This window comes from Tachyglossus aculeatus, chromosome 9, assembly GCF_015852505.1.
Source record: "Tachyglossus aculeatus isolate mTacAcu1 chromosome 9, mTacAcu1.pri, whole genome shotgun sequence".
In the NCBI taxonomy this organism is placed as follows: Eukaryota; Metazoa; Chordata; class Mammalia; order Monotremata; family Tachyglossidae; genus Tachyglossus; species Tachyglossus aculeatus.
The window spans coordinates 24,968,922-24,995,084 of NC_052074.1; the positions used below are offsets into that span (position 1 = coordinate 24,968,922).

General features: G+C 39.9%; 1 protein-coding gene across 4 annotated transcripts in view; it reads left to right on the top strand.

Annotated features, from left to right (window-relative positions):
• Positions 1-23,653, top strand: part of CLIP4 (CAP-Gly domain containing linker protein family member 4) — a 96,994-nt gene extending 73,341 nt beyond the window's left edge. For 2 of the 4 annotated variants that reach the window (XM_038751154.1, XM_038751155.1), the window contains exons 12-19: positions 2,784-2,924; positions 6,339-6,428; positions 7,162-7,305; positions 8,693-8,827; positions 12,953-13,076; positions 16,748-16,812; positions 17,478-17,550; positions 21,389-23,653. In XM_038751154.1, the coding sequence (XP_038607082.1) occupies positions 2,784-2,924; positions 6,339-6,428; positions 7,162-7,305; positions 8,693-8,827; positions 12,953-13,076; positions 16,748-16,812; positions 17,478-17,550; positions 21,389-21,710 (1,094 nt within the window). In that variant the 3' untranslated portion in view covers positions 21,711-23,653. The remainder of the gene's footprint in view (positions 1-2,783; positions 2,925-6,338; positions 6,429-7,161; positions 7,306-8,692; positions 8,828-12,952; positions 13,077-16,747; positions 16,813-17,477; positions 17,551-21,388) is intronic. The other 2 variants (XM_038751156.1, XM_038751157.1) reach the window with 2 other exon arrangements.
• The last annotated feature ends 2,510 nt before the right edge of the window (positions 23,654-26,163 follow it).

Below are 26,163 nucleotides of genomic sequence, written 5' to 3' on the forward strand. Positions count from 1 at the left end.
TGTATTAATTTTGACCAGTGAAGTAGAAATTTAGAGCAGCTAGCCAGCTACCCAAAACTCATTAATGACTCAATTTTAGATTGTTAAGAGTACAAATACTGTATTTTAATCTCTGAGGCTAGAGGAATTTTCTAAATGATTAGGTTGGAGATCTTGATTGGTAATCAAGGATTCACAAACACCTTTGGCCTTCATCTTTGAAGTTGGCACCCCTGACTGTGAATTTCATCCTTACATGTGTGCAACCGAAAAGAGAGTTTCTTCCACACTAGGTTCACATGTATATTCTAGGCACCTGTCCCATTCCCAATCTGGGTAAGCAGTGCATTTCTAAATCGTGTTACCCAGATTTCAGCAGTCCTGGCGGTTGGCACTGAAGCCTTTTCAGAAACCAAATATCAAGCCTGAAACACCATCATTATAGTAATGGTTATTTGTTAAACACTTACTTTGTGCCAAGCCATACTAAGTGCTGGGGTAGATACAAGATAATCAGGTTGGATACAGTCCCTGTCCCACATGGGATTCACAATCAAAGTAGGGTGGAGGGGAGGAGCTTTAGCAATCTAAAGCTCGGGAGCCTTAAATGTGGCTCTCGAGCTGGAGAGAGGGAATGTAGCCTTTAAAGGCACCCCCTAGGGTAGAAGGCTCATGGCCGCTGGGAGCTGGGCCCCAGCGTGGCTCAGTGGAAAGAGCCCGGGCTTGGGAATCAGAGGTCATGGGTTCTAAACCCGGCTCCGCCACTTGTCAGCTGTGTGACTTTGGACCAGTCTCTTCCCTTCTCTGGGCCTCAGTACCCTCATCTGTACAATGGGGATTAAGACTGTGAGCCCCAGGTGGGACAACCTTGATTACCTTGTATCGTCCCCAGCGCTTAGAACAGTGCTTGGCACATAGTAAGTGCTTAACAAATGCCAACATTATTATTATTCAACTCGCCTTTGCTGGGAGCAAGGGAGAGTAGGGGAGAGTGGGGGAGGGCAGGGTGAGTAAGCAGTCCCAGGTGAAGAGGGTGGGCATTGAACTCCAGAAAGCCCTGGGCCCGGATCCCCCCTGCTTCAGGGCTGAACTGACATTGTTCGGGCCATGTAGACCATGGAGTCCTCACTCCAATTTGCCTAGCGAGGGGTCCACCCCCGCCCCCAACCAAGTCCCCTCTCATGGAGGGAAATTTTGATCCACTCTCTCTAGTCCAGTGGGCCTGGGTAGCTCTTTGGAGATGGGTGGCTGGAAGAAAGGAGGCTAGAAGGCGTTAGAAGGAACAGGAGGAGGATGTGCAAGAGCAGGAATGATCAGGTTTTAACTCTCCATCACGCAGCCCCAGAAAGCTCTGTGCCTGAGCAGCCCAGCTCAACCTGTAGCTGGCCTTGGGAGGAGAAATAATAATAATGATGATAGCATTTATTAAGCGCTTACTATGTGCAAAGCACTGTTCTAAGCGCTGGGGAGGTTACAAGGTGATCAGGATGTCCCACGGGGGGCTCACAGTCTTCATCCCCATCTTACAGGTGAGGGAACTGAGGCACAGAGGAGTTAAGCGACTTGCCCAAAGTCGCACAGCTGACACTGATCAACCAGACTATCAGTTATGTGGCTTAATGGAAACTGAATATTTCTCCCTAAAATATACAGATGAAGTGGGCCAGTGTCCTGCTCTGAGCTGGGGAGAGAACCCACCCATCTGTCCACAGATGCCTTACTGTAGGCCCCGTGGGGAGAGGGAGAGGGTCCTGTCCTCAGCTGCAAAGGAGGGGCTGTCCTGCTGTCACCCTTGCCCGGTTATTTGGTGGATGCTGACTTCTCCCCTCCCTGAGGAGAGACAGCGGGGTGAGGAAGAAGCTAAACTAGCCCATCATGCCATTCCTTCATTTCCCTTCCCTCAGATTGTCTCTGTTGTGACTTCGTCAGTCTTCCAGAGCCTTGAATAACCTAAAAACTCCTTCTTTATTGGATTTTCCGGTTTCTATCCCTTCACTCTTTCCTTGTGTGTCCATCGCCAAATTCCCCACCCCTCAAAGCACTTCTTACACTGTGAGTCCCCTGTGGGCCAGGGATCATGTCTGAATTACGGTTCTTGTACCTGTCCCCAGACCTCAGCACAGTGTTCTGCTTGTAGTAAGTGCTTGATAAATAACAGTTGAATGAGTGAATGAACCACTACTTGTGGAAAATTGCCTTGAACAATCAAACACTCTATCCTGACACCAATTTTCTCATTTCATACTTGAGTGAGTGTATATTTGTTAGAAAATGTTCAACCAATCGAAAGCGTTGTGATGTTCTCTTTGATTCTGGGAAACTTGGCATTTGCAGTTCTTACTGCAGTGCTCTTTGATTTCTGTGAAAACTGCACCTGTGAAATTGTAGAGATGGTACTACATTACATTTAATTTTCTCTTAAAACAAAATTTAGTAGATTAAAATGAATTAGAGTGGATTTGCTGCTTTTTCAAGAATATCATCAGTTTTCCCAGAATGCGTGTTTTTGCGATGCCTATTGGAGCATGGTGGCACAATTAGGGAATGTTCTTATGATGATCTGTGTCTATCTGGATTCAGTGCCATTTGTTGGAAGAAACAGTTGTGTATATGTGTGTCGTGTCGGGGTATTACATCGTAGGTTGTTATCATAGAGTTCTGCACTTTACAGGAGAATGGGTATTTTATGTACCCCCATTCCTACTTAATAAGACAGAATGCAGTGCTATAAGAGAACAATCATAGCCCATGTCACTAATGCTAACTTTGATTGACTTTTTTTTAAACTACATTTTCCTCCTCAGGTATTTTTGCACCTCTTTCAAAGATAAGTAAAGCTTCAAATCCGAAGAAGAACATAACAAGAACAACTTCTACTCGAGCTATTCCTCTCATCAGGACCCAGAAAATTGATGTAACTCATATAACTTCAAAAATAAATACTGGTAAGAATGGAAGATACGTCAACTGATCTGTATTGCATTCTGCTAATATAAACCTAGACCCCTTTTGCCACTGACTCAATAGTTCATCAAACACAATTTCGTAAGGGTGGAGCTATGACTTTAATAACGTTGCAGTATTTGTTAACTACTTACCATGTGTCGTGCTCTCTAGTAAGCACTGATAGATACAAGATAATCCGCACGGGGCTCACAGTCTGAATAGGAGGGATAACAGATAAAGAGCCCCATTTTACAAATGAGGGAACCGAAGCACAGAATAGTTACCCAGCAGGTAAGTGACAGAACTGGGATTAAAACTCAGGTCCCCTGACGCCCAAGCTCAGGCCTTTTTCCATATGCCCACGCTGCTACGAGGAGTTCAGGGTTTCAAGGGTGTAGGGTTAATCTGGTCATGAATCTGAAAGTCAGGAAGTCTTCAAGGCAATTCCTGCCGCTTCCACATCCAAAGTAAGTAATCAAGAGGCATCTGGTTCTCTGAAGCCACAATGTGGAGCTGTAGAGGTGGGCTAAAATTATTCAGACTAATCCCATTCCGGAGATGGAGGAGACCCATATCTAGATCACATGGCCTATGGTGGGATACGAGATAGGGTTTCACATGGGATCCTCTGCCCTCCCACTATTGGGTGGGAGATGAGTTAATATGACTAATGTGGACATGTGTGTCCCGGCTCCGCAAATTGGAAAAACTTAGTCATCCAGATTTTCTGGGTGAGCTCTGCCATTGGTAGCCAAGTCATCATCATACAGGCAAGTTGCTCTATATATAGTTCAATTGACATTTATTAAGTGCTTACAGTGGGCAGAGCTATGTACTAAGTGCTCGAGAAAGTACAATACAATAATTCCTTGCCCACAGGGATCTCATAGCCTAGAAGGAGAGACAGATATTAAAGTAAATTACAGAAAGCGGTAATGGCAGTGTAAGGCTCTGTCCATAAAAGCAGTGGGGCTGAGGATGAGGCGAATATCAAGGGTTTAACGGGGTCCATCTTGCTCTCCCACTGTAGTATTTATCTTCGGGAGATTATGTAAAATAATTCCAGTAGTCTAATCAGAAAGCTTTCAGACACTTGGAAGAAAACACTATGTCAATTTAATATGGTATTAATGGATTAAGGACAGTTTGATGTGGGACTGGTGGCAGCTGTGGTGTTATCCCAACAATGGGGGAGGAGGAGGTGGTGTGGCGACTGAGCATGGTTTCTGTGGTGATTGCATGATGAAAGACTAGCGGGAGTAGTGGTACAACCTGGTAAAACCCTTACCTCACCCTCCCAAAATAGGATAGCTGAAAAGCAAGGGACTTTCCCGTGAATTCTGTTGCTGACAATGCTTCTTTTGGTACTGATCCTATAAGATATAGTGGGGCAGTATCATGATCAATATCCTTAGCCTACTTTACATGACCCCTGGTATTGACTTAGAGGAAAAACAGAAGATGTTGTGTGCCTTTCTTGGAGTTCTTCAGTTCTTAGGAGTGGCCTAACCTGCCTTGATTAACTGGAGAAGATGGCATATCCTCCTAGCTAATGCAGGCCTTAACATGGGGTTTGCTTTCTTGCGGTAGTTGCATTGTAATTTTGGACCAGTGTTGTACCCATGCGCACAACTTTTTCTTCTGTCATGCATCATGTTCTATCCAGATAGGTGCCTTGTCAAAACACTGTTCCCCGATTCCTCTCACTGTCTAGCTAAAATGCATAGTGAAAACATGTATTTTAACAGATGGTACTTGGTTTTATTGTGTGAGCAATAGAGTAAAATATATTCTGCCCTTTGGGTTTAAGGACACAATGATATAATCAGTGAGATGTCACTGTTTAGATTTGGGAAGCACCCACAATTATTTCTTTTTTCTTATTCCTCTGAGGGAACTAATGTTGGGATCACACGCTGAACGATCCCTTATGATAAAGTTACTTTTTTTCCATGATTCGACATTGCTGCACTGAATTCTCCCACCTCAGAAGTTGATACTATTATGATTCCTCCGAGTTTTGGCAGTTGGGTTTCAGGGAAGATTTCCTGGAGGAAGTAGGATTTTTAGGAGGGCTTTGAAGTTGGGGGTGGGCTAATGTCTGGTGGTTTTGGCACTGGGGAGGTTCGAGGCTAGGCAAACTGCCTGCGCAAGGGGCCAGAGTTGTGGGGTACGGTTAGGAACACCAGATGTAAGATGAGGAATCTGATGGAGCATTTTGGAGGTAATGACAGGGTGATGCAGGGGGAGGTGGGTAGCCACTGGAGATTTTTGAGGGGCAGAGAGGCAGATGCTAACAGGCCCAAAGAATTATGACCACTGATTGAATTTAGTGGATTCATTGGGTAGAATGGGAGGAGGAAGCTAAAAGCTCAAAGCTTTTCTGAAGTGCTAGCATATGCTATTGCTAGCCAAAGGAATAAAATAAATTAATGCCGATTCCCTGGTTATATGTAAAGATAAAAGTGTACATACTAAATATTTTGATAAATTGCTTCAAGCTTTAAATGGAATGGTGTATATCAAAGTTTTTTTGTTGCCACATAGGAAGAAAATTGCTTATTTTCTGAATTACATCCATCGATGCTCGTAAGATTATTTCATTTTGAAAATATTCCAAAAACTTCAGTGAATTCAGTACTCATGAACTGAGTTTTCTCTCTCTCTCTCCTTTACCCTTGATTTATTTTTAGTGGGTTGGAAATGAAAGTCTTTTAACGTATCATTTTTGAGGTTACGACTTGGAGTTCCAAGTTGTAGATGAAATGAGGCCTACTTGAGTACTGCAATAGGGGGTTTGTCCCAAAAGTTGTCCTCATTACACTTCCTGTGAGATGGAGATAGAAATGTTTTTTCGAAAATATAGATCCTTTTAGAAATTTATGTAAATGTGTTCTTTTCAAATACGAATTTGCTTCTTGCTGTAGTGATAGTTCTTGTAATGTTTTAATAATGTGTGTTTGAATATTTGATTCTCATCTTGTTGCTATAAAAATGACCTTTTCTTATGGGTGAACTGTTTACTTAAGGATTCAAGAAATGATAGCTATATCTTAGGAGGGCTACGGTTCAAGGCTTTATTCATATGAACAACCAGCATTCAAATGCTTATTTGAATCCCTTGTTCCGGACAGATTGGTCCCAAAATGCATGTTTTCAGGATTCTGGTATTTCTTATTATGAACCTGAACTTAGGAAGAGGTAGAGTGGGGAGAAGTTAAAGTATATTCTGTAGATCCAATCCCTGTACAGGGCTTCAATAAGTTTTATTTTTTTTTGTAGTGGCCAATAAATAATATTTTAAAAATAGCTAATAAAAAGATATTTTTTTGCAGGCTTTCTCCTGTGTTTATACAATTTAGAACTATTTCTAAATCTTTTTTTCTAAAGAAGTTTTGTTTTTTGTAATTCAGGATTAGTGTCCTCCAAAAAGGATGGAGTCCTTGAATCTTCGCTTATATTGCCTCCTGATGAAGGAATGAAAAATACGACTGTGAAAGAAGGTAATATAAAATATGAAATCAAGTAAATAAGATATTTATTTTACTTTGCAAAACTTTACTTGATATTCCTTAGCATCTAAGGGAAAGCCAAATGTCCCTTGCTCACTAAATGGGGTAGTTGAGGGTAACTATAAGGGTAAAGTTTCAGGAATTAAGGCCTGTCCTGGAAAGCACCTGGCTTCTAGTATTTAGTATCTTATTCTGATCCTCAGCACATATCTCTGTATAGTTTTCTTCAGCTTCTCACTTCTATACTTAATTATTCTTTCAGGTATTTCACCCTGATAAAGTTCAAGTACTTCCCGAATATACTTTGTAATTTTTCTCAACAGTTTTTCCCCATTAGAGTCTGAGCTCCTTGAGAGCAGGGATTATGTGTTGCACTTCTGTGGTCCTCCCCCTCGTAAACACTTGCTGAATACTCCTGCTGGAATGAATGATTGTTTGGGGCTGTGTTGATTTGGTGGGTCTCAATTATGAACATAGATGAGATTAAAGACTTTTTTCTAAAGTAAATTCAAGAAAAAATGCTTACTAGAGGAACATATCTAATGGAAAGGCTTTGTGAAAGGCTTTCTGTTATTGAGCTCCTCCTGTTTTCAGAACAGTGCGTAGCATCTGGAACCATGCCACAGAAGAAAGACAAAATTCCTGCCTACCCTCAAGGAGCTTGCAATCTAATGATATTCTGGTATACTGTATTGTAATAATACCTTCACTTTGCCTGTTTTAGCTACTCACCTTGGATCTGTCAGCTCTTCCTCTTCTACATCCTCCTTGGAGAACAAACAGACTCCTCTCAAGAATTTGGCTGGTACCAGTAATAATAAGAAAGCAGTAATTAAAAGCTCTTCCACTTCACCCAGAGCCAGTGCTAGTATGTTTCATTTGTAAATATTTATTAGAGAACATTCTTATGTATTTGAATTAAAGAAATCTAATTTAGATTGAGGTCTTCCCTGACTAAGCCCTTATTTCTTCTATCTGCCTTCTTCTCTGTGTTGACTGTGGACTTGGCTGGATACTCCTTAAGCATTTTGATTCTCACTTCAGCCTCATAGCACTTGTGTACATATTGTTATACTTTGCTATTTCCCTTACCTATAATTTATTTTAATGTATTATCTCCCCTGTAGTCTGTAGGCTGCTTCTGGGCAGGGAGTGTGTCTACCAACTCTGTTGCATTGCACTTTCCCAAGCACTTAGTAAATGCTGTGCACACAGTAAACGCTCAATAGGGAAGCAGTGTGGCGCAGTGGAAAGAGCATGGGCTTTGGAGTCAGCGGTCATGGGTTCAAATCCCGGCTCCGCCAACTGTCAGCTGTGTGACTTTGGGCAAGTCACTTAACTTCTCTGTGCCTGTTACCTCATCTGTAAAATGAGTATTAAAACTGTGAGCCCCCTGTGGGACAACCTGATTAACCTGATTACCTTGTAACCTCCCCAGCGCTCAGAACAGTGCTTTGCACATAGCACTTAACAAATACCATTAAAAATAAATAAATAAATACCATGGATTTATTGATTGATTAAAAATCGTGGTCTGATGTCAAATCATCCCCTTTGGAATAGAGACCCTTCAGACATTATTGGTCGGTGGAGTAATGAGCCAGATAACAGCCTCACCATTCACTTTTTTTAAATTATATTAAGTGCTTACTAAGTGCCAGGCACTTTACTAAGCACTGGGACCAATACAAGCAAATCGGGTTGGACACAGTCTGTGTCCCACATAAGGCTCACAGTTTTAACCCCCATTTTATAGATGAGGTAACTGAGGACCAGAGAAGTGAATTTACTTGCCCAAGGTCATCCAGCAGACAAATGGCGCAGCTGGGATTATGCTATGCACAAGTCCATGCTACTTCTCCCTCCATGTGGGCAGGGAATGTGTCTCCCAACTCTGTTGCATTGTTCTCGTACAAACGCTCAGAACAGTGCTCTGTGCACCCAGTAAGCGCTCAATAAATGCCGTTGATTGATTTATTGATGAGGGAAAGCCGAGGTTGATGGCTTTATCCTATGGCCCCACCCATTTTCTCATCTGCCACCTTGTGTCCTTCTTTGCGCATTCCTTGAGTTGCCCAAACTTTGGGTGGTCCAGTTGTCACCTGGACTCTGATGCCTGCAGAACATATTTGGAAAATAGTTATTCAGATTTTTTTTTAGTGATTCTGTTGTGGGTCTACTATTTGATTCAGTTGGTTTATGTTCTTTCTCTGAATATTTCTGAGATTTACACCTTTTATTTTGTTTCCACAAAGCAGGTTTAAGTATCTCTGGTAAATTTGTAGGAAGTACACATGCCGAAGGAGAACTTCAACTTGGAGACCGAGTCCTGGTGGTAGGCCAGAGGATTGGCACAGTTAGATTCTTCGGGACAACAAACTTTGCCCCAGGTACCTTATCCTTTGGTCAGATTATAGTCTCGTGAAAAGCATTTTTAAAGTAAAACATTTTACCTTTATTCAGATTTGTTTGGACTGGATTAATTAATTAATGATGGCATTTATTAAGCACTTACTATGTGCAAAGCACTGTTCTAAGCGCTGGGGAAGTTACAAGGTGATAACGTTGTCCCATGTGAGGCTCACAGTCTTAATCCCCATTTTACAGATGAGGTAACTGAGGTACAGAGAAGTTAAGTGACTTGCCCAAAGTCACACAGCTGACAAGTGGCGGAGCCGGGATTTGAACCGCGACCTCTGACTCCAAAGCCCGGGCTCTTTTCACTGAGCCACGCTGCTTCTCTCTGGATGAAAAGCTAGCTTTAAGGAAATGTCTTTTGCTAGGCTGTCCTAAACCAAATTAAAAGCATTTGTTTGTCAGTGTATTCACAGTTTATATTTGTGGCTATAATTTGGGATTGAGTGTATGTATTCTTGAATTCCATATGAAAGCAGTGTTGATACCCTATTTTTAAAGTTGTGTTTTCACGGACAGAAGGTCTTTTGCATTTTTTGAATTTTGGAAGTCCTTTACTCTTTTCCTGGCTCATTCTGCACATATTCAGATATTTTTACATAATTTTTTTAATACCCAAATTTAAATCACTGAAACATTGAGTCTTGGGTTTCGGCTCTCTGGGAGCTACTTTAAACATAACTCACTGCTGAACTTTTGGTGGGCCAGTCAATCAATATTATTGGTATATACCGCTTGCAGAGCCCTTTGTTTAGCACTTGGAAAAATACAGTGAAAATTAAAGACCCAGTTCCTACTCTCAAAAACCTTACAGTCTAATGAGGGAGGTGGGCAGACAAATTATTTACAAATAGAGTGAACAGGAAGGAAAACAAAGATACAAATGGAAATAGCAAGATTATGGAAACATGAATAAGGAATGAATATGTATTTTGTAAGGCAAGAAGCGAGGGGAAGCCATGAAACCCAAGAAGCAGCATGGGCTCAGGAGTCAGAAGACTTGGGTTCTCCCCGACTTGTCTGCTGTGTGACCTTGGGCAAGTAACCTAACTTCTCTGTGATTTGGGTACCTCATCCGTAAAATGAGGATTAAGTCCTGCTCTGTCTGACTCAGATTGTAAGCCCTGTGTGGGATGTGGATTGTCATTCATTCATTCAGTCATATTTATTGAGAGCTTACTGTGTGCAGAGCACTGTACTAAGCACTTGGAAAGTACAATTACTATTTTCTGTCCAACATGATAAACTTTTATCTACCCCAGTGCTTGGTACAGTGCTTGATATATAGTAAGCATTTAACAGATACCTTAAAAAAACCCAAAAAACATGGGTGTGAGGAGTTTATGCTTGAAATGAAGGGAAACGGGTGGCCATTGGAGATTTCTCTCTGTCTGCTGTTGCAGTTATCTGTTTAGAGGAAGAATAAGTGGTTTGTTTTTTATCTTTCACCTTTCTTCTTCCCCTCATATCCATTAGGAGCAGAGAGAGACAGAGAGAGAGCTCACAATTAAAAGTGAATCCCATGATGTAGAAAAATCACATCATAACCCTAACCCTCTCTTCTAATGTAAACTCATTTTTAGAAGAGAGGGTTAGGATTATGATGCGGATTATGATGTTAAATGTTTGATAAAATAGTTTGATTTTTAGACTGTAAGCCCACTGTTGGGTAGGGACTGCCTCTACATGTTGCCAACTTGTACTTCCCAAGCGCTTAGTACAGTGCTCTGCACACAGTAAGCGCTCAATAAATACGATTGATTGATTTACACATTTCTATTCACCAAGGTGTCTCAAAACTTCTGTTTTTGAGAAACTAAAGTAAAGCATCCTGTTAGAAGCTCTTTGTGGATTTTAAAAAAATGGCATTATGCTATTTTGTCACAGGGTGGCATCGTACTCTTGCAAAAAGAAAGTATTCAGAAATATTGAAGTGTAACAAACTATTCTTATTCATCTCGTCCCCTACTTAGTTATTTATATTCCCCAGATTACAAGAAAACAGTATATTATTAATGATTGTGTAGTTTGAAGCAGTGTGGCCTAGTATGGGAAGCATCAAAATGTAGCGGAAAGAACATGGCCCTGGGATTCAGAGGACCTGGGATCTAATCCCAGAGCTGCAATTTACCTGCTGTGTCTGACCTTGGGCAAGTCACTTAACGTCTCTGTACCTAGCATGGCTCAGTGGAAAGAGCACAGGCTTTGGAGTCAGAGGTCATGTGTTCAAATCCTGACTCTGCCAACTGTCAGCTGTGTGACTTTGGGCAAGTCACTTAACTTCTCTGTGCCTCAGTTCCCTCATCTGTAAAATGGGGATTGAAACTGGGACAACCTGATCACCTTGTAACCTCCCCAGCGCTTAGAACAATGCTTTGTACATAGTAAGCACTTAACAAATGCCATCATCATTATTATTATTATCTCAGCGCTTATTAAGCGCTTATTATTATTATAATATTATTATTATTAATTATTATTATTATTATTATTACATTATTATAAGCGCTTATTATTAAGCGCTTAGTACAGTGCTCTGCACATAGTAAGCGCTCAATAAATGCGATTGATTGATTGATCTCAGGTCCCTCATCTGAAAAATGAGGATTCAATCCCTTTATTCCCTCTTACTTAGACTGTGAGCCCTATGTGGGGCCTGATTATCCTGTTATCCTGGTACTTAGTATAGTGCTTGCCACATAGTAAGCACTTAACGAATGCCAGTTATTTTTATTTTAGTTTGTTTTTCTCCCTATTCAACCACATGGCAGTCGAGATCAAATTTGAACTTAAAGTAACCAATGTCACAGGACTTCAAAGATGCTTCCTTAATTTCACTCTTCAGGAAACCTAGGGATTGTATTTGGACATTTTCTCAAAATGGTTGAACCCCCTAGTATTTGCAGTCGTCAGTTTTGCACAGTTTAGGAATAGCCCTGCCTGGAAGCGGGGATTAGAAGTGTTTCAGAATCCTGTGATGGGATGGTGATTCAGAAAACCAAGTCCAGCCTGAACATTTTCAAGACCTCCGTGGCAGAGCAGACAAAACTCTGATTGTCTTGGTTTCCTTACCATAATATTAATGTTTTGCTTTGGCAAATAGTCTGCAATAGTTGACGTACAACAGTTTATGCATTTCAAAAGAAATCATGGGCAAGATTTTCTTTCCATGAATCGATGAAGATTCTAGAAACATTTTGCTTATCTTAAGTCATAGCATTGGAAGGGACATTAAGATGTTTATCTTCCCACTGTCTAGCAAGATCATTCTTAGTCCTGCCCACATAGATGAATCTGACTTTATTTTTCTTTCTCCAAATATCTCCAAAGAAGTTCTTCAATCTCTCTCAAAAAGTATTTTGTTGTGAACAACACCTGTCAGAAAATTCTTCCTACTATCGCTGTAAATTCTTCATGTTTCCTTTTGTACTGTCCTCATCAGAAAGATTTTTTTAGGAAATAGTTGTTCTCTGGAAAAGAATCCTCTCTAGGCTCAATAAGTCTAGGTCTTTATAGGACTTATTTTTACAACCATGTAAATATTTTTGCGGCTCTCATCTGAAGTCTCCCCATGTTCTCCAGATTTCCCTTTTAATTGTAGAGCCTAGAACTGGATGCTGGATTTGGGTAATGGGAGAATCACCCCACAGTTTTGTCTTTGTTCACCCCTGTAACGTGTCTTCTAAATTGCAGCATTTACAATGATATCTCATGGACAGCATTTTGACCATTATAACCTCGTATTCTTTCTCTTCTTCAGTTGCATATAGCTAGTCCTTAGCTCATCTTAAATCTGTGCAGTTGACTTTTTCTCCTTACTTGACTGTGTTCAATTTCATTCTGTTTGTTTCTGATCCCTTCTCCAGTTTACCAGAATCATTTTGCATTTGAATACCAATCTCCCCAGCCTTGGCTTCTCACACTGTTGCCCATTGTAGATTTATGTACAAACACAATGGTCATGGTCTTTATTTCCATCATTCAGGTCACTGATAAAAATGTCTGGTGCAGAACTAACTGTATTCTGCCAATGGCAGGGTACAAGTGTGGTTTTTTTTGTTTGGTTTTTTCTTTAAAGAAAATGTTATTTGTGTTGGTAGGATTTTGGTGTGGCATTGAGCTGGAAAAACCTTATGGCAAGAATGATGGCTCCGTTGGAGGAGTTCAGTACTTCAGTTGTTCTCCAAGATATGGAATATTTGCTCCTCCATCCAGGGTAAAGAGGTAAGAAGGCTGAATTTACATCTCCAGTACAGGAATAATTTCTCATAATCCCTTTCCCCTTCCATTTAGAGCTATTAAATTTTACATTGGAAATAGGCATTGGATAAAACATTCTTGGAGGAGGTTAAAGTGCTGTTTCTTATTTCAAAGGACTTAATGAAAACTAAATTAGCTTTTGCAATAAAAAAACCTGTTTTCTCCATTTGTAAACTTTGTGGGCATATATCATCTGTTAGGTATGAGGTTGCAGCTGAGAACGGGCAGAGCAGTAAAATTAATCTCATGCAAATAAACGTAAAAATGTACCACGATTGCTTTAGACACATTCTAAATACACTAAATTTTCCTGCCAACAGCCTCTCCATTCATTCTCTTGCAAACCTAATAGAACAAAAATGGCCTTTTCCTGTGATTTCTTTAGTTATCAAAAATATAGACAGTAGATCTTTGAGGAAGTGAATCAAGAAGGTTTTTTTTTTTTTACATGCAATGAACTAGCTCTGAGATTCTTTTTAAGATGTTACTCTTTGAAAATTGTACCAGCTCACATTTGACTTGAAATAAGTTGACCAGAAATTCTGCCCAAATGAAGGTTATATTTAGATACTATTATGGGAAATGACTTGTCTTATGTGCTGAGAGAAGTTGTCTTCATCCTCCTAATGTGAAATGGGATAATAATCTCTAAGTGCAAAATTGCACGGATAATGTCAGTATATTCATGGAAGCTCATCTTCCAACTATTCACGAGGCTCTTCTGGTTCACAGTGTCTCTTAGATTGGTAAAAATACTAGAACATTAAACTCAAATTGTTAGCTTTCATGTATTTCTGTAAATTTTTTCTTTTTGTTTTTTCTAGTAGTGATTTTTGAAAGCCATAATTTTAATGGTGCAGGCTTGATTTTAATGGACCTGAATGTTAGTGAGTCACAAGGGCACTCATTCACATATGTAAAATAAACATAAATATGAAAACGTTTCTTCTGAGTGGATGAGGAGAAACACTTAATCACATCACGGTGGAAATGAGTTGGAAAGTATTTCAGTAGTGAAGTACATTTTCAAAGGTTCTAGTTATCAGAATTATCTGATCTCATTCCCAGCCCTCCTTTATGGACCTTATTTTCCTCCATGACCCTGTTTGTCTTTTGCTTTTTATCTTCAGGCTTCTTGAAAGGGCTGTAATTATGTTCCCTTTCAATTTTCTTCTTTGGATTTCATATATTTAAACTTCACTCTTCATGCCTCAGTAAAGCCATTGAAATCAAAGAGAGCAATTATTTCTTGGTCAAATATAAAATATTTCTCTATCCTTTTCTTGCTCAATTTATTTTCTCTTTTGAATTTTTCACGTTTCCTTTATTGCTTTCCTCTTCTCTCCTCTTTCTTCCCTGAGATTTTATAATCATGCTTTTTAAAAAAAAATGCATTTCCCCTCCTTTTGTTTTCACATCTGCAGCTGTCACCCTTAAATAATAATAATAATAATAATAATAATAATAGTGGCATTTATTAAGCATTTACTGTGTTCAAAGCACTGTTCTAAGCGCTGGGGAGGTTATAAAGTGATCAGGTTGTCCCACAGTGGGCTCACAATCTTAATCCCCATTTTACAGATGAGGGAACTGAGACACAGAGAAGTTAAGTGACTTGCCCAAAGTCACACAGCTGAAAATTGGCAGAGCTGGGATTTGAACCCATGACCTCTGATTCCAAAGCTCATGCTCTTTCCACTGAGCCATGCTGCTTCTCAAAACCGTAAACCAACTTTTTCTTTCAACTCTTTGGGTACACCCAAAATTATTTCTTCACGCTTGGCATTTTTCTTCTATTCAGTCACGAATAAGGTGACACATTCGGAAACTATACTATTTAAAAAATGTGAGTCTGCTTTTAAATGGGCCACTCTGCCTGTTACTATCCTCTGTTCCTGAAGCTCTCAACCTTGCTGTCATTCAGTGTTCTGAAGGCTGACCCTTGGGTGAAACCACAGAACCAGTTGTGCATCTTTGGTAAAGACCATGCTTTCCTCATGTGGGATGAAGTCAAAAGTGTTACTAGAGTCTAGATAGAGTATATTGTCTGCCATACTATCAAAGGAGGAGATCTGAATTTAACTGGAATGATTTGCTCTCCACAGCATCTTGTTTGATACTTTCTAACATCTTATGCCCATTTAGATGGTTAGCGATTGACTGATAATAATAATAATGAAAATTATGGTATCTGTGAAGCACCTACTGTGTGTCAAAATACTTTTCAAAGCACTGGGGTGGATACAAATCAATCAGGTCAGAGACCATCTCTATCCCATATGGGGCTCACAGGCTAAGTTGGAGGGGGAACAGGTATTGAATCCCCATGTTACAGATAAAACTGAGCTTCAGAGAAGTGAAGTGACTTGCCCAGGGGCACACAGCAGGCAAGTGGCAAAGCCACTTCTGTTTGTATGTTTCAATATGGGACAGCCATGTGTCTTCAGACCTTTCTGAAATGGGATGAGATAATGAGAAGTTATATCAAACACACAGGAAGTTTCATGAGCTTATTCTGGTATCTTCCCAGGCACTGATATTTACCCTATGTTTTTAATTGCCAGGGTTTCCCTTTACAAAGTGACAGAATATTCTCTTTTCCAGTGCTGAGAGTATTTTCTTGTCGTCCTTGAATTCTCAGAAATAACAGCTAGCAGCTCTGCTGTGTCTTATCGAAGGGTGGTCATCCGGATAATGCAGTCTTCAATGTCAGTGATACTCTGGCCTCCTTATAGAGCTCTGTCAACTGCTCCCGAGTATGAAGTTGGTCCCTTGCGTGTGTGGCCACGCACACTTCCAACGTCTCACGAAATACTGGCAACCCACATCTCCTACAGGACCATTGGTCTTGGATGGCAGAGGGCAAGAGCCAAGTATCTTACCTGGAAGCAGGCACGAACAAAGGAGTTGTGGCAAGGAGAAATATTCTTGGCAGCTAAACACTTCTCGATTCTTTTATCCTTCTGTCTCTCGTCTTTTTTTTTTTTTAAAGTATTTTTCATTCCTTTTTCTTATGAGAGTAGCAGCAGTCAAGAATTACTTAAAACTGCCATTTGTAGGCTTCTCCTCTGGGGCTCTCTTTGGGTTGTTCCTGTCCTCAAGATTGCAGGCAGCTTCCCTTTTAAATAGCATTTAGGATGGCTTCGTCCAACTCAAATTCAGAGTCGTGGGCCAACTACAAGCTGATTAGCCCTGCTTCTTTCGAGTGTGAGACTCACATCGTGTCTTTGAGAGAGTTAGTTCCACTCTGTGATCCCGTCTTTCTTTCCTTTTTCATCCTTCTTAATTCAGTCTGCCTGTTGGCTCTCCTTCTTTGTTTTCCTTGCCAGGGCTCTCCCTGATCTGTTCCCCTATGTTCCCTGCCCTTAGGAACCTCACAGTCTAAAATCAGGTCATGCGTAAGATCTTCAAATTTTAGACACCGCCTGTCCTGAAGTGTTTGAGACCAAAGGAGATAATTCTGGGTTTGGGGACAGCTTTAGAATGACCCTGTGACTAACAACAACAAAATAATTTTTCCCAATTTGGTTGGTTGTGAATACCTCAGTAATGTGTCTTCTTTATAATATTTGAGGGCAAGTCACATTAAATACAAAGAAATAGTAAAGACTTTTTGTTTTTTGTTTTATCTGTAGACTAACAGATTCCTTAGATGTTCTTGCAGGGGTGGCATCAAGTAAGAGGAATCATTCTTTTCCTGGTAAGATGCTTGTGTTCTCTCCTTGTGCATATGGTATATTATGGCACCCTGTTCTCATTTTCTAAGGACAAAGAATTGTGCTGCAGATCTGGTTTTCTTACTTTGGGAGAACTTATGTACTATTTAGTTTGTACTTGGAGGAGGAAACTCATGAGCTGTAAGATTTGTAATTTCCTTCTTCATCTCACTTCTTTATGACCACAGAGAAACTTAATTGGCTTTATTCATCTGAAAACTAGTTTCTTTAGTGGTACACATTCTTTTCATAATATGCTCTTGTTTAAACAAAATATATTTCATTCAAAAGCAGTGAAATACATCAGATATAATTTAGAAAGTGATTTTGTGCACAAAGTTAATAAGACTCTGGTCCAATAAGAATTTTAATGAAATTACAGTTACTTATACACCTTAAGAAAAAGCTGAGTTTGTATTACTAGTAGTTTAATTTGAAAGACACTGAACTATTTGAAGTTTTATTAAGTTGATTCTCTGGAAAATTACCGACTAGTTTTATGTTTAGAATATACTTTTCCTCTTTATTTCTTTGGCAACTGAAGACAGAGTGTCTGGCACCACAAAACAGTAGAGAAGTACTGCCAAGAAGATGAAATTAATCAAGAAGTAAAAACTTGTATTCTGATAACAGTCATTTTCACATTTAGGTTTTAGGCGAAGTTTCAGTACAACCTCTGCATCTTCCCAAAAGGAAATAAATAGAAGAAACACTTTTGCCAGGTGAGCGTTGCCACTTTTAGAATAGTGCACAATCTGAAATACGGAGATGGCAGTTAATCATTTTGAGCGTGCGGGTGAATATGCATAGAGTATTGAAAGGATTTTGATGGGTAGTACCTAAGGAATGGGGCTTTCAGAGGTGAGGGAAGAAAAGAGGAGGAGAAATAGTGGTGGAAGGGGGAGAAGACAAAGGGAAGGGAAGGGGTGAGGGGAAGATAGAGAAGAAAAGGGAGAGAAAATAGGAAAGGAGGGGTTGGTAAGCGGCCACTGGAGATGGTAGCTCTTACTTCTGTTGTTCTCTCCCTTGTAGTAGAGTGTTCCATAACTCACTCTGATGGAGTGTCGTGGTCTCACCCTCTTTCTCTGGCGCTGCCAGTGCTGTGCATCTCATCCTCATAAGGCTGCAGGCCTAGGTCAGAGGCTGCCCTAGCCCCCAGCCTGTGTGTCGGGGGAGATGAACCATTAGAGCCGTGGCCCGTCCCTGCCCGCTTCTGCCATCGTTACATAGCAGCAGTGCTGAGAGTGGGCGGGCAGAGCTGGAACCATGGTGGCTCACATTTCCCAGAGGTTCCCACTTGGCTTTTCCATCCTTGGCACCCCCAGTCCTCACAGCAGTAGAAGGGCTTATAGGGGTGCTGGGCTCTGATTGGCCAGTCCTCTTGGCACCGGGACTGGGGGCAGGAGGAGCCTCTTATCAGCCCCATAGGCCAGTAGTAGTAAGCGCTAAGAAAAGGTGCATGGATGAGATTTAAACATGGTCCTTTTTTCCAAGGAGTTCACAAGCTAAGAATAAGTGGGTGGCCGGGGAGTTGGTAAAGACATAAGATGAAGCAAAAATATAATAATAATAATAATAATAATAATAATAATGGCATTTATTAAGTGCTTACTATGTGCAAAGCACTTTTCTAAGCGCTGGGGAGGCTACAAGGTGATCAGGTTGTCCCACGGGGGGCTCACAGTCTTCATCCCCATTTTCCAGATGAGGGAACTGAGGCCCAGAGAAGTGAAGTTGACTTGCCCAAAGTCACATGCCCCCCCACCCAATCTTACCTCCTTCCCTTCCCCACAGCACCTGTATATATGTTTGTACATATTTATTACTCTTTATTTATTTATTTTACTTGTACATATCTATTCTGTTTATTTTATTTTGTTAATATGCTTGGTTTTGTTCTCTGTCTCCCCCTTTTAGACTGTGAGCCCACTGTTGGGTAGGGACTGTCTCTATGTGTTGCCAACTTGTACTTCCCAAGCGCTTAGTACAGTGCTCTGCACACAGTAAGCGCTCAATAAATACGATTGATTGATGATTGATGAATTGGCGGAGCTGGGATTTGAACCCATGACCTCTGACTCCAAAGCCCATGCTCTTTCCACTGAGCCACGCTGCTTCTCTAAATAAGAGAGATAAGGTTGACAGGAGCAGCAGGGATTCAGAATCTTCCCCGATAAAACCAGCAGTCACAACTGCAGTACCTGTGGAAGCCTTCCCAGTGCTCTCAGAGTTGAGACGGCCTCAGGCTACCTGTGTTCCACATGTGGACTGTTCAGCACTTAGAACAGTGCTTGGCACATAGTAAGCGCTTAACAAATACCAGCATTATTATTATGTGGGAGTGGGGCAGCTTCTCTTCTGCATGACTGGTGAGGGTGAGTAGGATAACACAGGTCCTGGGGCCAGCCAGGAGTCCGGTCCCACCAGCAAGGAGCAGGGGTTGGAGTTGCCGTCTCGGCTTCTCCTCCACCAGCTGTCCTGCTCCAAGGGGTAAACGTCCTGCCCAAAACATTTTAGAGGTGAAGCTAATGGCATCACTCCCATGGTGCCAAGTTCTGGGGGACTTGAAGGGAGAATATTATGATTTTTGTTGCTTATTTGCTGGATGTATCCGCTAGCACTTTTTGGGCTAGCTATATGGAGAGGTAAAGTATGCTTCATATAAGTATACTTTTATATAAGGTAAAGTACGTGCATGGAGTCACTGTGAACCGGAAACAACTTGATGGACTTAATAATAATAATAATATTAAGAGGGGAATACTCCCTCACGTGCCAGATCAGTGGTCCATCCAAACAGGTATCCTAACTGTACCTAACTGTATCCTAACGGAGGAATGGTTTGAATATCCACTTTGACATCCATCTCAGAATCAGAGATGTACTTAAAATCTATGGAGCAGCCTTTTTTTTTCTTTTCCCTTTTAAAACACATTTTTGACCTTTGTCCAAGGTTTATCCAAGTGCTTCTTAACTCCTGTGGCTTCTGTCTGTCCACATTCCTGTGGTAATCAGAATGATTTCACCGATTGAAAAAGTTCCCTATTTTTGTTTTGAGGCTACCTCTTTTCAGTTCATGCCTATTGATCATAGTGGTGTGGGCTTTGGTGAGCCACTGATCCTTTTTCGTCCTGCCCAAATTCTTTGTAATTTTGTAGAATTCATCAGCCTGACCCATTCAAATTTTAAAGAGCATTCAACTTCCTTGTTTCAATGCCAGGGAAAACAGCTAGGCTGCATTTTTGTTTGAGCACTGAGAAGGCCACTTAGGATTTTTAACTAGTATAACTGCTTTTTGAAAAACATTCATCCTAGTCAGTGGATTTTCTAACATTCATATTCATTCATTCATTCAATTGTATTTATTAAGCGCCTACTGTGTGCAGAGCACTGTACTAAGCGCTTGGGAAGTACGTGTCGGCAACATATAGAGACGGTCCCTACCCAACAATGGGCTCACAGTCTAGAACGGGGAGACGGATAACAAGACAAAACATATAGACAGGTGAGGATTTATTTGATTTGGGAGAATTGGTTGTTTCTGATTTATTTAGGTACATGAGGTCTGACAGATACCATTTATAAAGGATTTTTTTTTTTTGCTCATTTGTTTCCCTAATGTTCTTAAGTCACATACTATAAAACTAAAAGTTTTCAGCCTTACTAGAATTTTTTAAAAATGGTATTTGTTAAGCACTTATTATGTGCCAGGCACTGTATTAAGTGCTTGGGTAGAATAAAGCTAGTCACATTGGACAAAATCCATGTCCCATGTGGGGCTCACATTCTTAATCCCCATTTTACAGATGAGGTAACTGGGTAGAGAAAAGTTGTGACTTGCCCAGGGTCACACAGCAGACAAATGGCAAAGCAGGATTAGAACCCAGGTCCACCTACTCCTAGGCCTATACTTTTTGTACTAGGCCATACTGTTTCTCATGTCCATTATGCCTCCTCCCTGTCAACTTGGTCTAGATAATTGATTTGTTATCCTACTCAAGTATGCTTTTTATGCCTTTACATAAATGCTATGTAGGTGTGGTTTTTTTTTTAAAATCTGTGCTGCTCTCATGCCTATGTAAGGTTGCTATGTGACCATAAAAAGAGTTATGAAGTTCAACAAACCAATGTTTTAACACAGCCAAGGTACACAATTTTAGTTTGGGCTTATTGGTCTTGGTAATGGGTAAGCCAGTGTAGATCTCTGCCCCAAATATTTTTGTCATTAAAACTTCTTGGAAGGCAGAGGACTGGACCCGATGATTTCTGGAGGCCCTTTCCAGTTCAGTTATTCTGTGTTTCTATTCATTTTTATTTGGCTTGGAGTTGTAAGTGATACCATCCGCTGTTGCAAATGAAAGCCTTGAATCTAAAGTAAGGTAGATGAACCCCAAAAGAAGGGCTTTTCAATATTAAACAGTCTCATGCTGATTGGAAATCTTAAAATCGTCCTTCTCTTATTCATGCACTGTTGACGTTTGTCGTGTCTTGTGATAGTGCAGTTTTTCTGATTAGTTCGTACTGAACAACTTAACTGTTTTTTCCCCCTCACTTGAATAGCTCCAAAAGTGGTTTATTACGTCGGAGTTGGAGCAGTACTACTACTGGTGGCCCTGAAGGAAATGTGAAGCTTCAGGAAGGTTCCCAGGTCCTCCTGACCAGCTCCAACGAGATGGGCATTATTAGGTACGTTGGCCCCGCTGACTTTGCCCCGGGGATATGGCTTGGACTTGAACTCAGAAATGCCAAAGGCAAAAATGATGGATCGGTAGCCGACAAGCGCTATTTCACCTGTAAGCCAAACCACGGAGTCTTAGTTCGGCCAAGCAGAGTAACGTATCGTGGCATCAACGGGTCAAAGCTCGTGGATGATGATTGTTGAACTAAAAAAAAAAAAAAAAAGCAACTCGCCATCAACTGAACGAAGCCTAGTATTCTGGAAATATGAGAAATAAAACACACTAAAGGCTCTTGCTTTGTTGTGCGTGGGAAACCAACTGCTTACTTTATTTACTTGTAATGTACATTGTTTGTGATATGCCTTTGACCTCATATGTCATTATAGCACTTTCAGGATAACCTGGTAGGAAAGGGGTATGAACCTTGGGAACCATACATTTAAAAGCAATTTCAAAGCTTATTCAGAAGCTTCCTCAGTGTTGTTAACGGTAAGCCCTATTAATGACTACCTAATGTTCACTCAGCGTAGTTGGTTATTTGTAGTTATGCTATATAAACAGTTTTCCATTTAACCATTTAATTATGCAGCATGTCCTTAATTCCCATTGCTTTCCAAACTTCGGGTAAGATGATGATCGTATTCCCTTCAACTGTAGCTGAGTTGGGGGGAAATTTTATACCTTTCTTACCTTAGCAGTAAACAAGAAAATTACAGTAGCAGATTTTTAAGTAACTTTTGTGAAATAGTTGAATGTCTGACTATTCAGAGAAACACTATTTAAGATAGAGGAAAAGAATGTACTTTTCTTCAGTATTGCATTGGAACAGCTGATTAAGAGCAAATTGAGTATCTGTTGAGAATTTATCAAAGAATTATGCATTTACTAAACGCGTTTAGTAAAAAAAAATCACACATTAAGAAGCACTTTTCAAACCATGTTGCACTTTCATCTCTGTGGAGAGTCTCCTCTTCCACTCCCCCCACCCATTCCCCCCATTCCTTGAAGTCCATTGCCTTCTGTTGCTGCTGGCTATAAAGAACATTTTAATGCATTTAAAAACAAGGAGCAAATTGGGATGAATTGGTTAGATGCGGGGAGGGGGAAGGGGGTATTAGTGATCTACTTAAATCTTTCAAAGAGATAGCTGAAAGTATGTATAATGTATTCTTATATATTCCTACATGTAAGGCCCAGTCATTTATATAATGCATTTTGTCCCTTTATTTTATTACTTAAACTAGTTCTAGTCTTTGCTAAAGTTGTTTTAAAATTTTATCAAATTGTGGCAAAGCACAGGTATATGTATTAGGCTAGTCCACATATCATGCAAGAAGCAGCACTGTAACTTAGAGTTTGTCTTATGTTGAACAAAATGAAGTTTATTTGTGTTATGAATTAATATTGCTGTTAAAGCAGCCCAAATATATATGTATAAAAGACTTATATTTTATTGTAGATAATCAGATTTAAAAATACCACAAACATAGCAGAATAGCGGTTGCTTTATAAGATCAAGATTATCTTTCAGACTGAAACTGCCTTTGCACTTAAGATATTCAGATGTTTTGCAGTGTAGTATTTTTAAACTAATTCTGCAGCTATGGAAAAGTGTGGAATTTTAGATACTAGAGCTATTTTCCTGAAGTCTCTTTACAAAACAAGGCTGTAATATACATTGTCTTGTAATAATGGAATATTTTTACTGACAAGAAAAAAGAATGTATTATTTGAATGTAAGATTATTTTATTATACAGTTTCTCTGCTACAATTCAGTTCATTTATATTTGAAGATGCAGGTGTTTGCTGATGCACTGATCTTTTACAGTGGACACAATACTTCCTCTCCACCTTAAATGAGAGCACCGTAAACTGGAATCTGCTTTATTAATGCTGTTTCTTATTTTCTTTTTAGGGAAATCGATTTTACTGATCACAGCCTAGTTGTTTTGTTTTTCTTCCTGATCCCTTGTCCTACTTAGATTGATTACGTGACTAGAACAAGAACCCTAAAACCGCATTACTGTATTTGTGTGCATAAGTATATCAACAGTACGTTTTTAAAATCTTTACTTATCAAATGGCCACTTTTCCTGGGAAAGAATTGCAGCTTCTTGAGCGTAAATAAAATGGGCAGCCATTGTATTTTGGATCAGTGTCTAATCATCTACCCCCCACTTCTATATCTCACTTTCTCCTCCAATCCAGCAACTCAGGGGAGCCTCCAACACTACATTCTTGAGTGCTTTTAGAAATGAGCTTAATTTGAACCATTTGGGGTGCCTCACATGGGTGCTTTGTTTTCTTTGCAAGCTACTTTGAGAATGATCACACTTTTGTATCTCACGTAGGACAGTACTTTTTAGATAGCCACCCATCATGAACACTGTTTTTGATGGGGGCAGGGACCCATTTGAGAAAGTCCTTGCTCTGTACAGAAGAATTTCCAAAACGCTTTGAATCTTCCAGTTTTGGCCTTCTTTATCCCCAGCTCAAAGGTAAGTAAAACCAATATTTTGGTGGTCTTTGGTAAAATATAAAGTCGCAAGGTGGTAGTATAGCAGCTCCCTTTTTAAGACTTCATAGTAAGTGGCTGAAAAAACTCACACACATACCCAAGTAATGGTTCTATGTAATGTTATATATTGAGGTGCGTAGGTGAAGACAACTGGTTCTTTGAAAGCGAACTGGAATGTGCGATGTTGTCCCTCTTCTAAGTGTAAAAGCTATTAATATGGAAAAGTTGGTTTCTGTAGTGTTTCCTAAGAGACGGTTTCAACCTTGGTGATTTTCTTCTCCAAATAGGATTTCTATTAAGTTTATTACAGCTAGAAGTCCTCAAAAATGAGAAAACTCCCCTAGGATCAGAAGCAGCGCTTAGTACAGGGCCTGGCACAGAGTAAATGTTTAACAAATGTACCATTTAAAAATAAGTGCAGAAAAAAATCTGTGAACCGAAGACCTATGTTAATCCACATGTTTAAACAATAGAATGGATTATACATAGAAGGTGAGACTGTCTAGGACACACTAGCTGGATAGAGAAGAAGCACTTTTGATCATTTTAAAAAATGTTTAACAAATATGTTTAGAACTCACAAAAGAAACTGGACCATAGAGATCAGGTTGGGCCTCAAAGGCATATTAATCATTGTGGGTGCTTTCCAAACCATTCTTTGGTTTTAAAAATTGTAGATTTTAGCCAAATATTCTAATTGTTCAAGATCCAGCACTATTTCTGTGATGACATTAGAAATTTTGCTGAGGTAAGCTGAGGCTTGATGTTTATTCAAAGGTTATGCTATTTATAGCTGGACAGTAATGATCTTGATGAGCTGCATAAAATCCAGAGCTTCAAATCCTCCAGTCAGGATGGACACACCCATAAATGATGATCTGTTAAGGAATATTGGCTTTCAGCAGCTCAGATTACAGGTACGTAACCTCTGTTTATTCCTTCCACACAAGCAAGAGCATTGTTATTTAATGTAGGACCAAGCAACATTTTTGTCAAAATATTATTAAAATTATACTGTCCTGACTTTTAGTTAGAATGGTACATTTAGGAATTATTCTCAATTGGTAAATGGAACTGGCAGTTGTAATTGCTCACTAGGCTTCTGCTGTTTTAAATGATTGATTCTAAGAAATTGTAGCACACACACCACTACACATTGCAAGCCAGTAATGGGAATTTTATTTTTCATTTTTCTTCATGCCTTTGCTTCACTACACTTGTTTACAATACAAATACAATAGTCAATACAAAACTCATATTACCATATATATTATTAGTAATATTTGTCTCATAATAGTATCCCTGAAGTGCATAGGCCCTTATTTATAAACAGTGTCACATAAGCTACTATACATACAAAAGACATTCCTAATGAAAGTTCTGTGTTGCCTGGATTTGAACAAGGTGGACACATTGTTTTTTTTTTTGTTTTTTTTTTTACAAGCAAAACATGTCTTTGCATTTGCCAGAGGAATTTTTCTTCAGATAAATTTGCTAAATCTCCTTTCAGGGGAGGGAGCAAAAAGGGTTAGATGAGTGTGTATTACTGAGAATGGCAGCATGCATTGAAGAGGAGTCCCTGACCCTGACTATAGACTCTTCCTTAGGGAAGGCTCCCAAATGGTTTGCAATGGTAAAAGACTTTTGGGGTTTTTTTTTTTTTTCCTCTTATCCCCTCAAAACATGATCTAACATGATAAAGCTGCAGTGAATTGTGCTTACGCATCATTCTCTATCTCTACCTACATTTTTTATAGAAAGGCATGGGGCATACAGTGAGGTCCCTATATAACTAGATGGTTTAAAGGAGAGGATATAAGCCTTAAAATAGCAGGTGGTGTTTTAGGAACAATGAATTCTGCACACAAGCTATATATCTGCTATATGTTCCTCAACTGAGTCTGATGGGTTTGTTGCTGTTGTGAGGTATGTATTTACTCACCTATTAAACTTCTCTCGAGGATTGCCTGGGTTTTTGAGATTCCACCTGGATTTTTAAGATGAGAGAATTCTTGCGCTTCACAGACGTGTGTTTTTAATAACACTTGGATTTTTCTCAGGAGGAACTTGCCTAGTTTTGTACATTGCAGTGTGTTTCATGAATTGGCTAAATGAAGTCATACAGGGTTGCACTTAC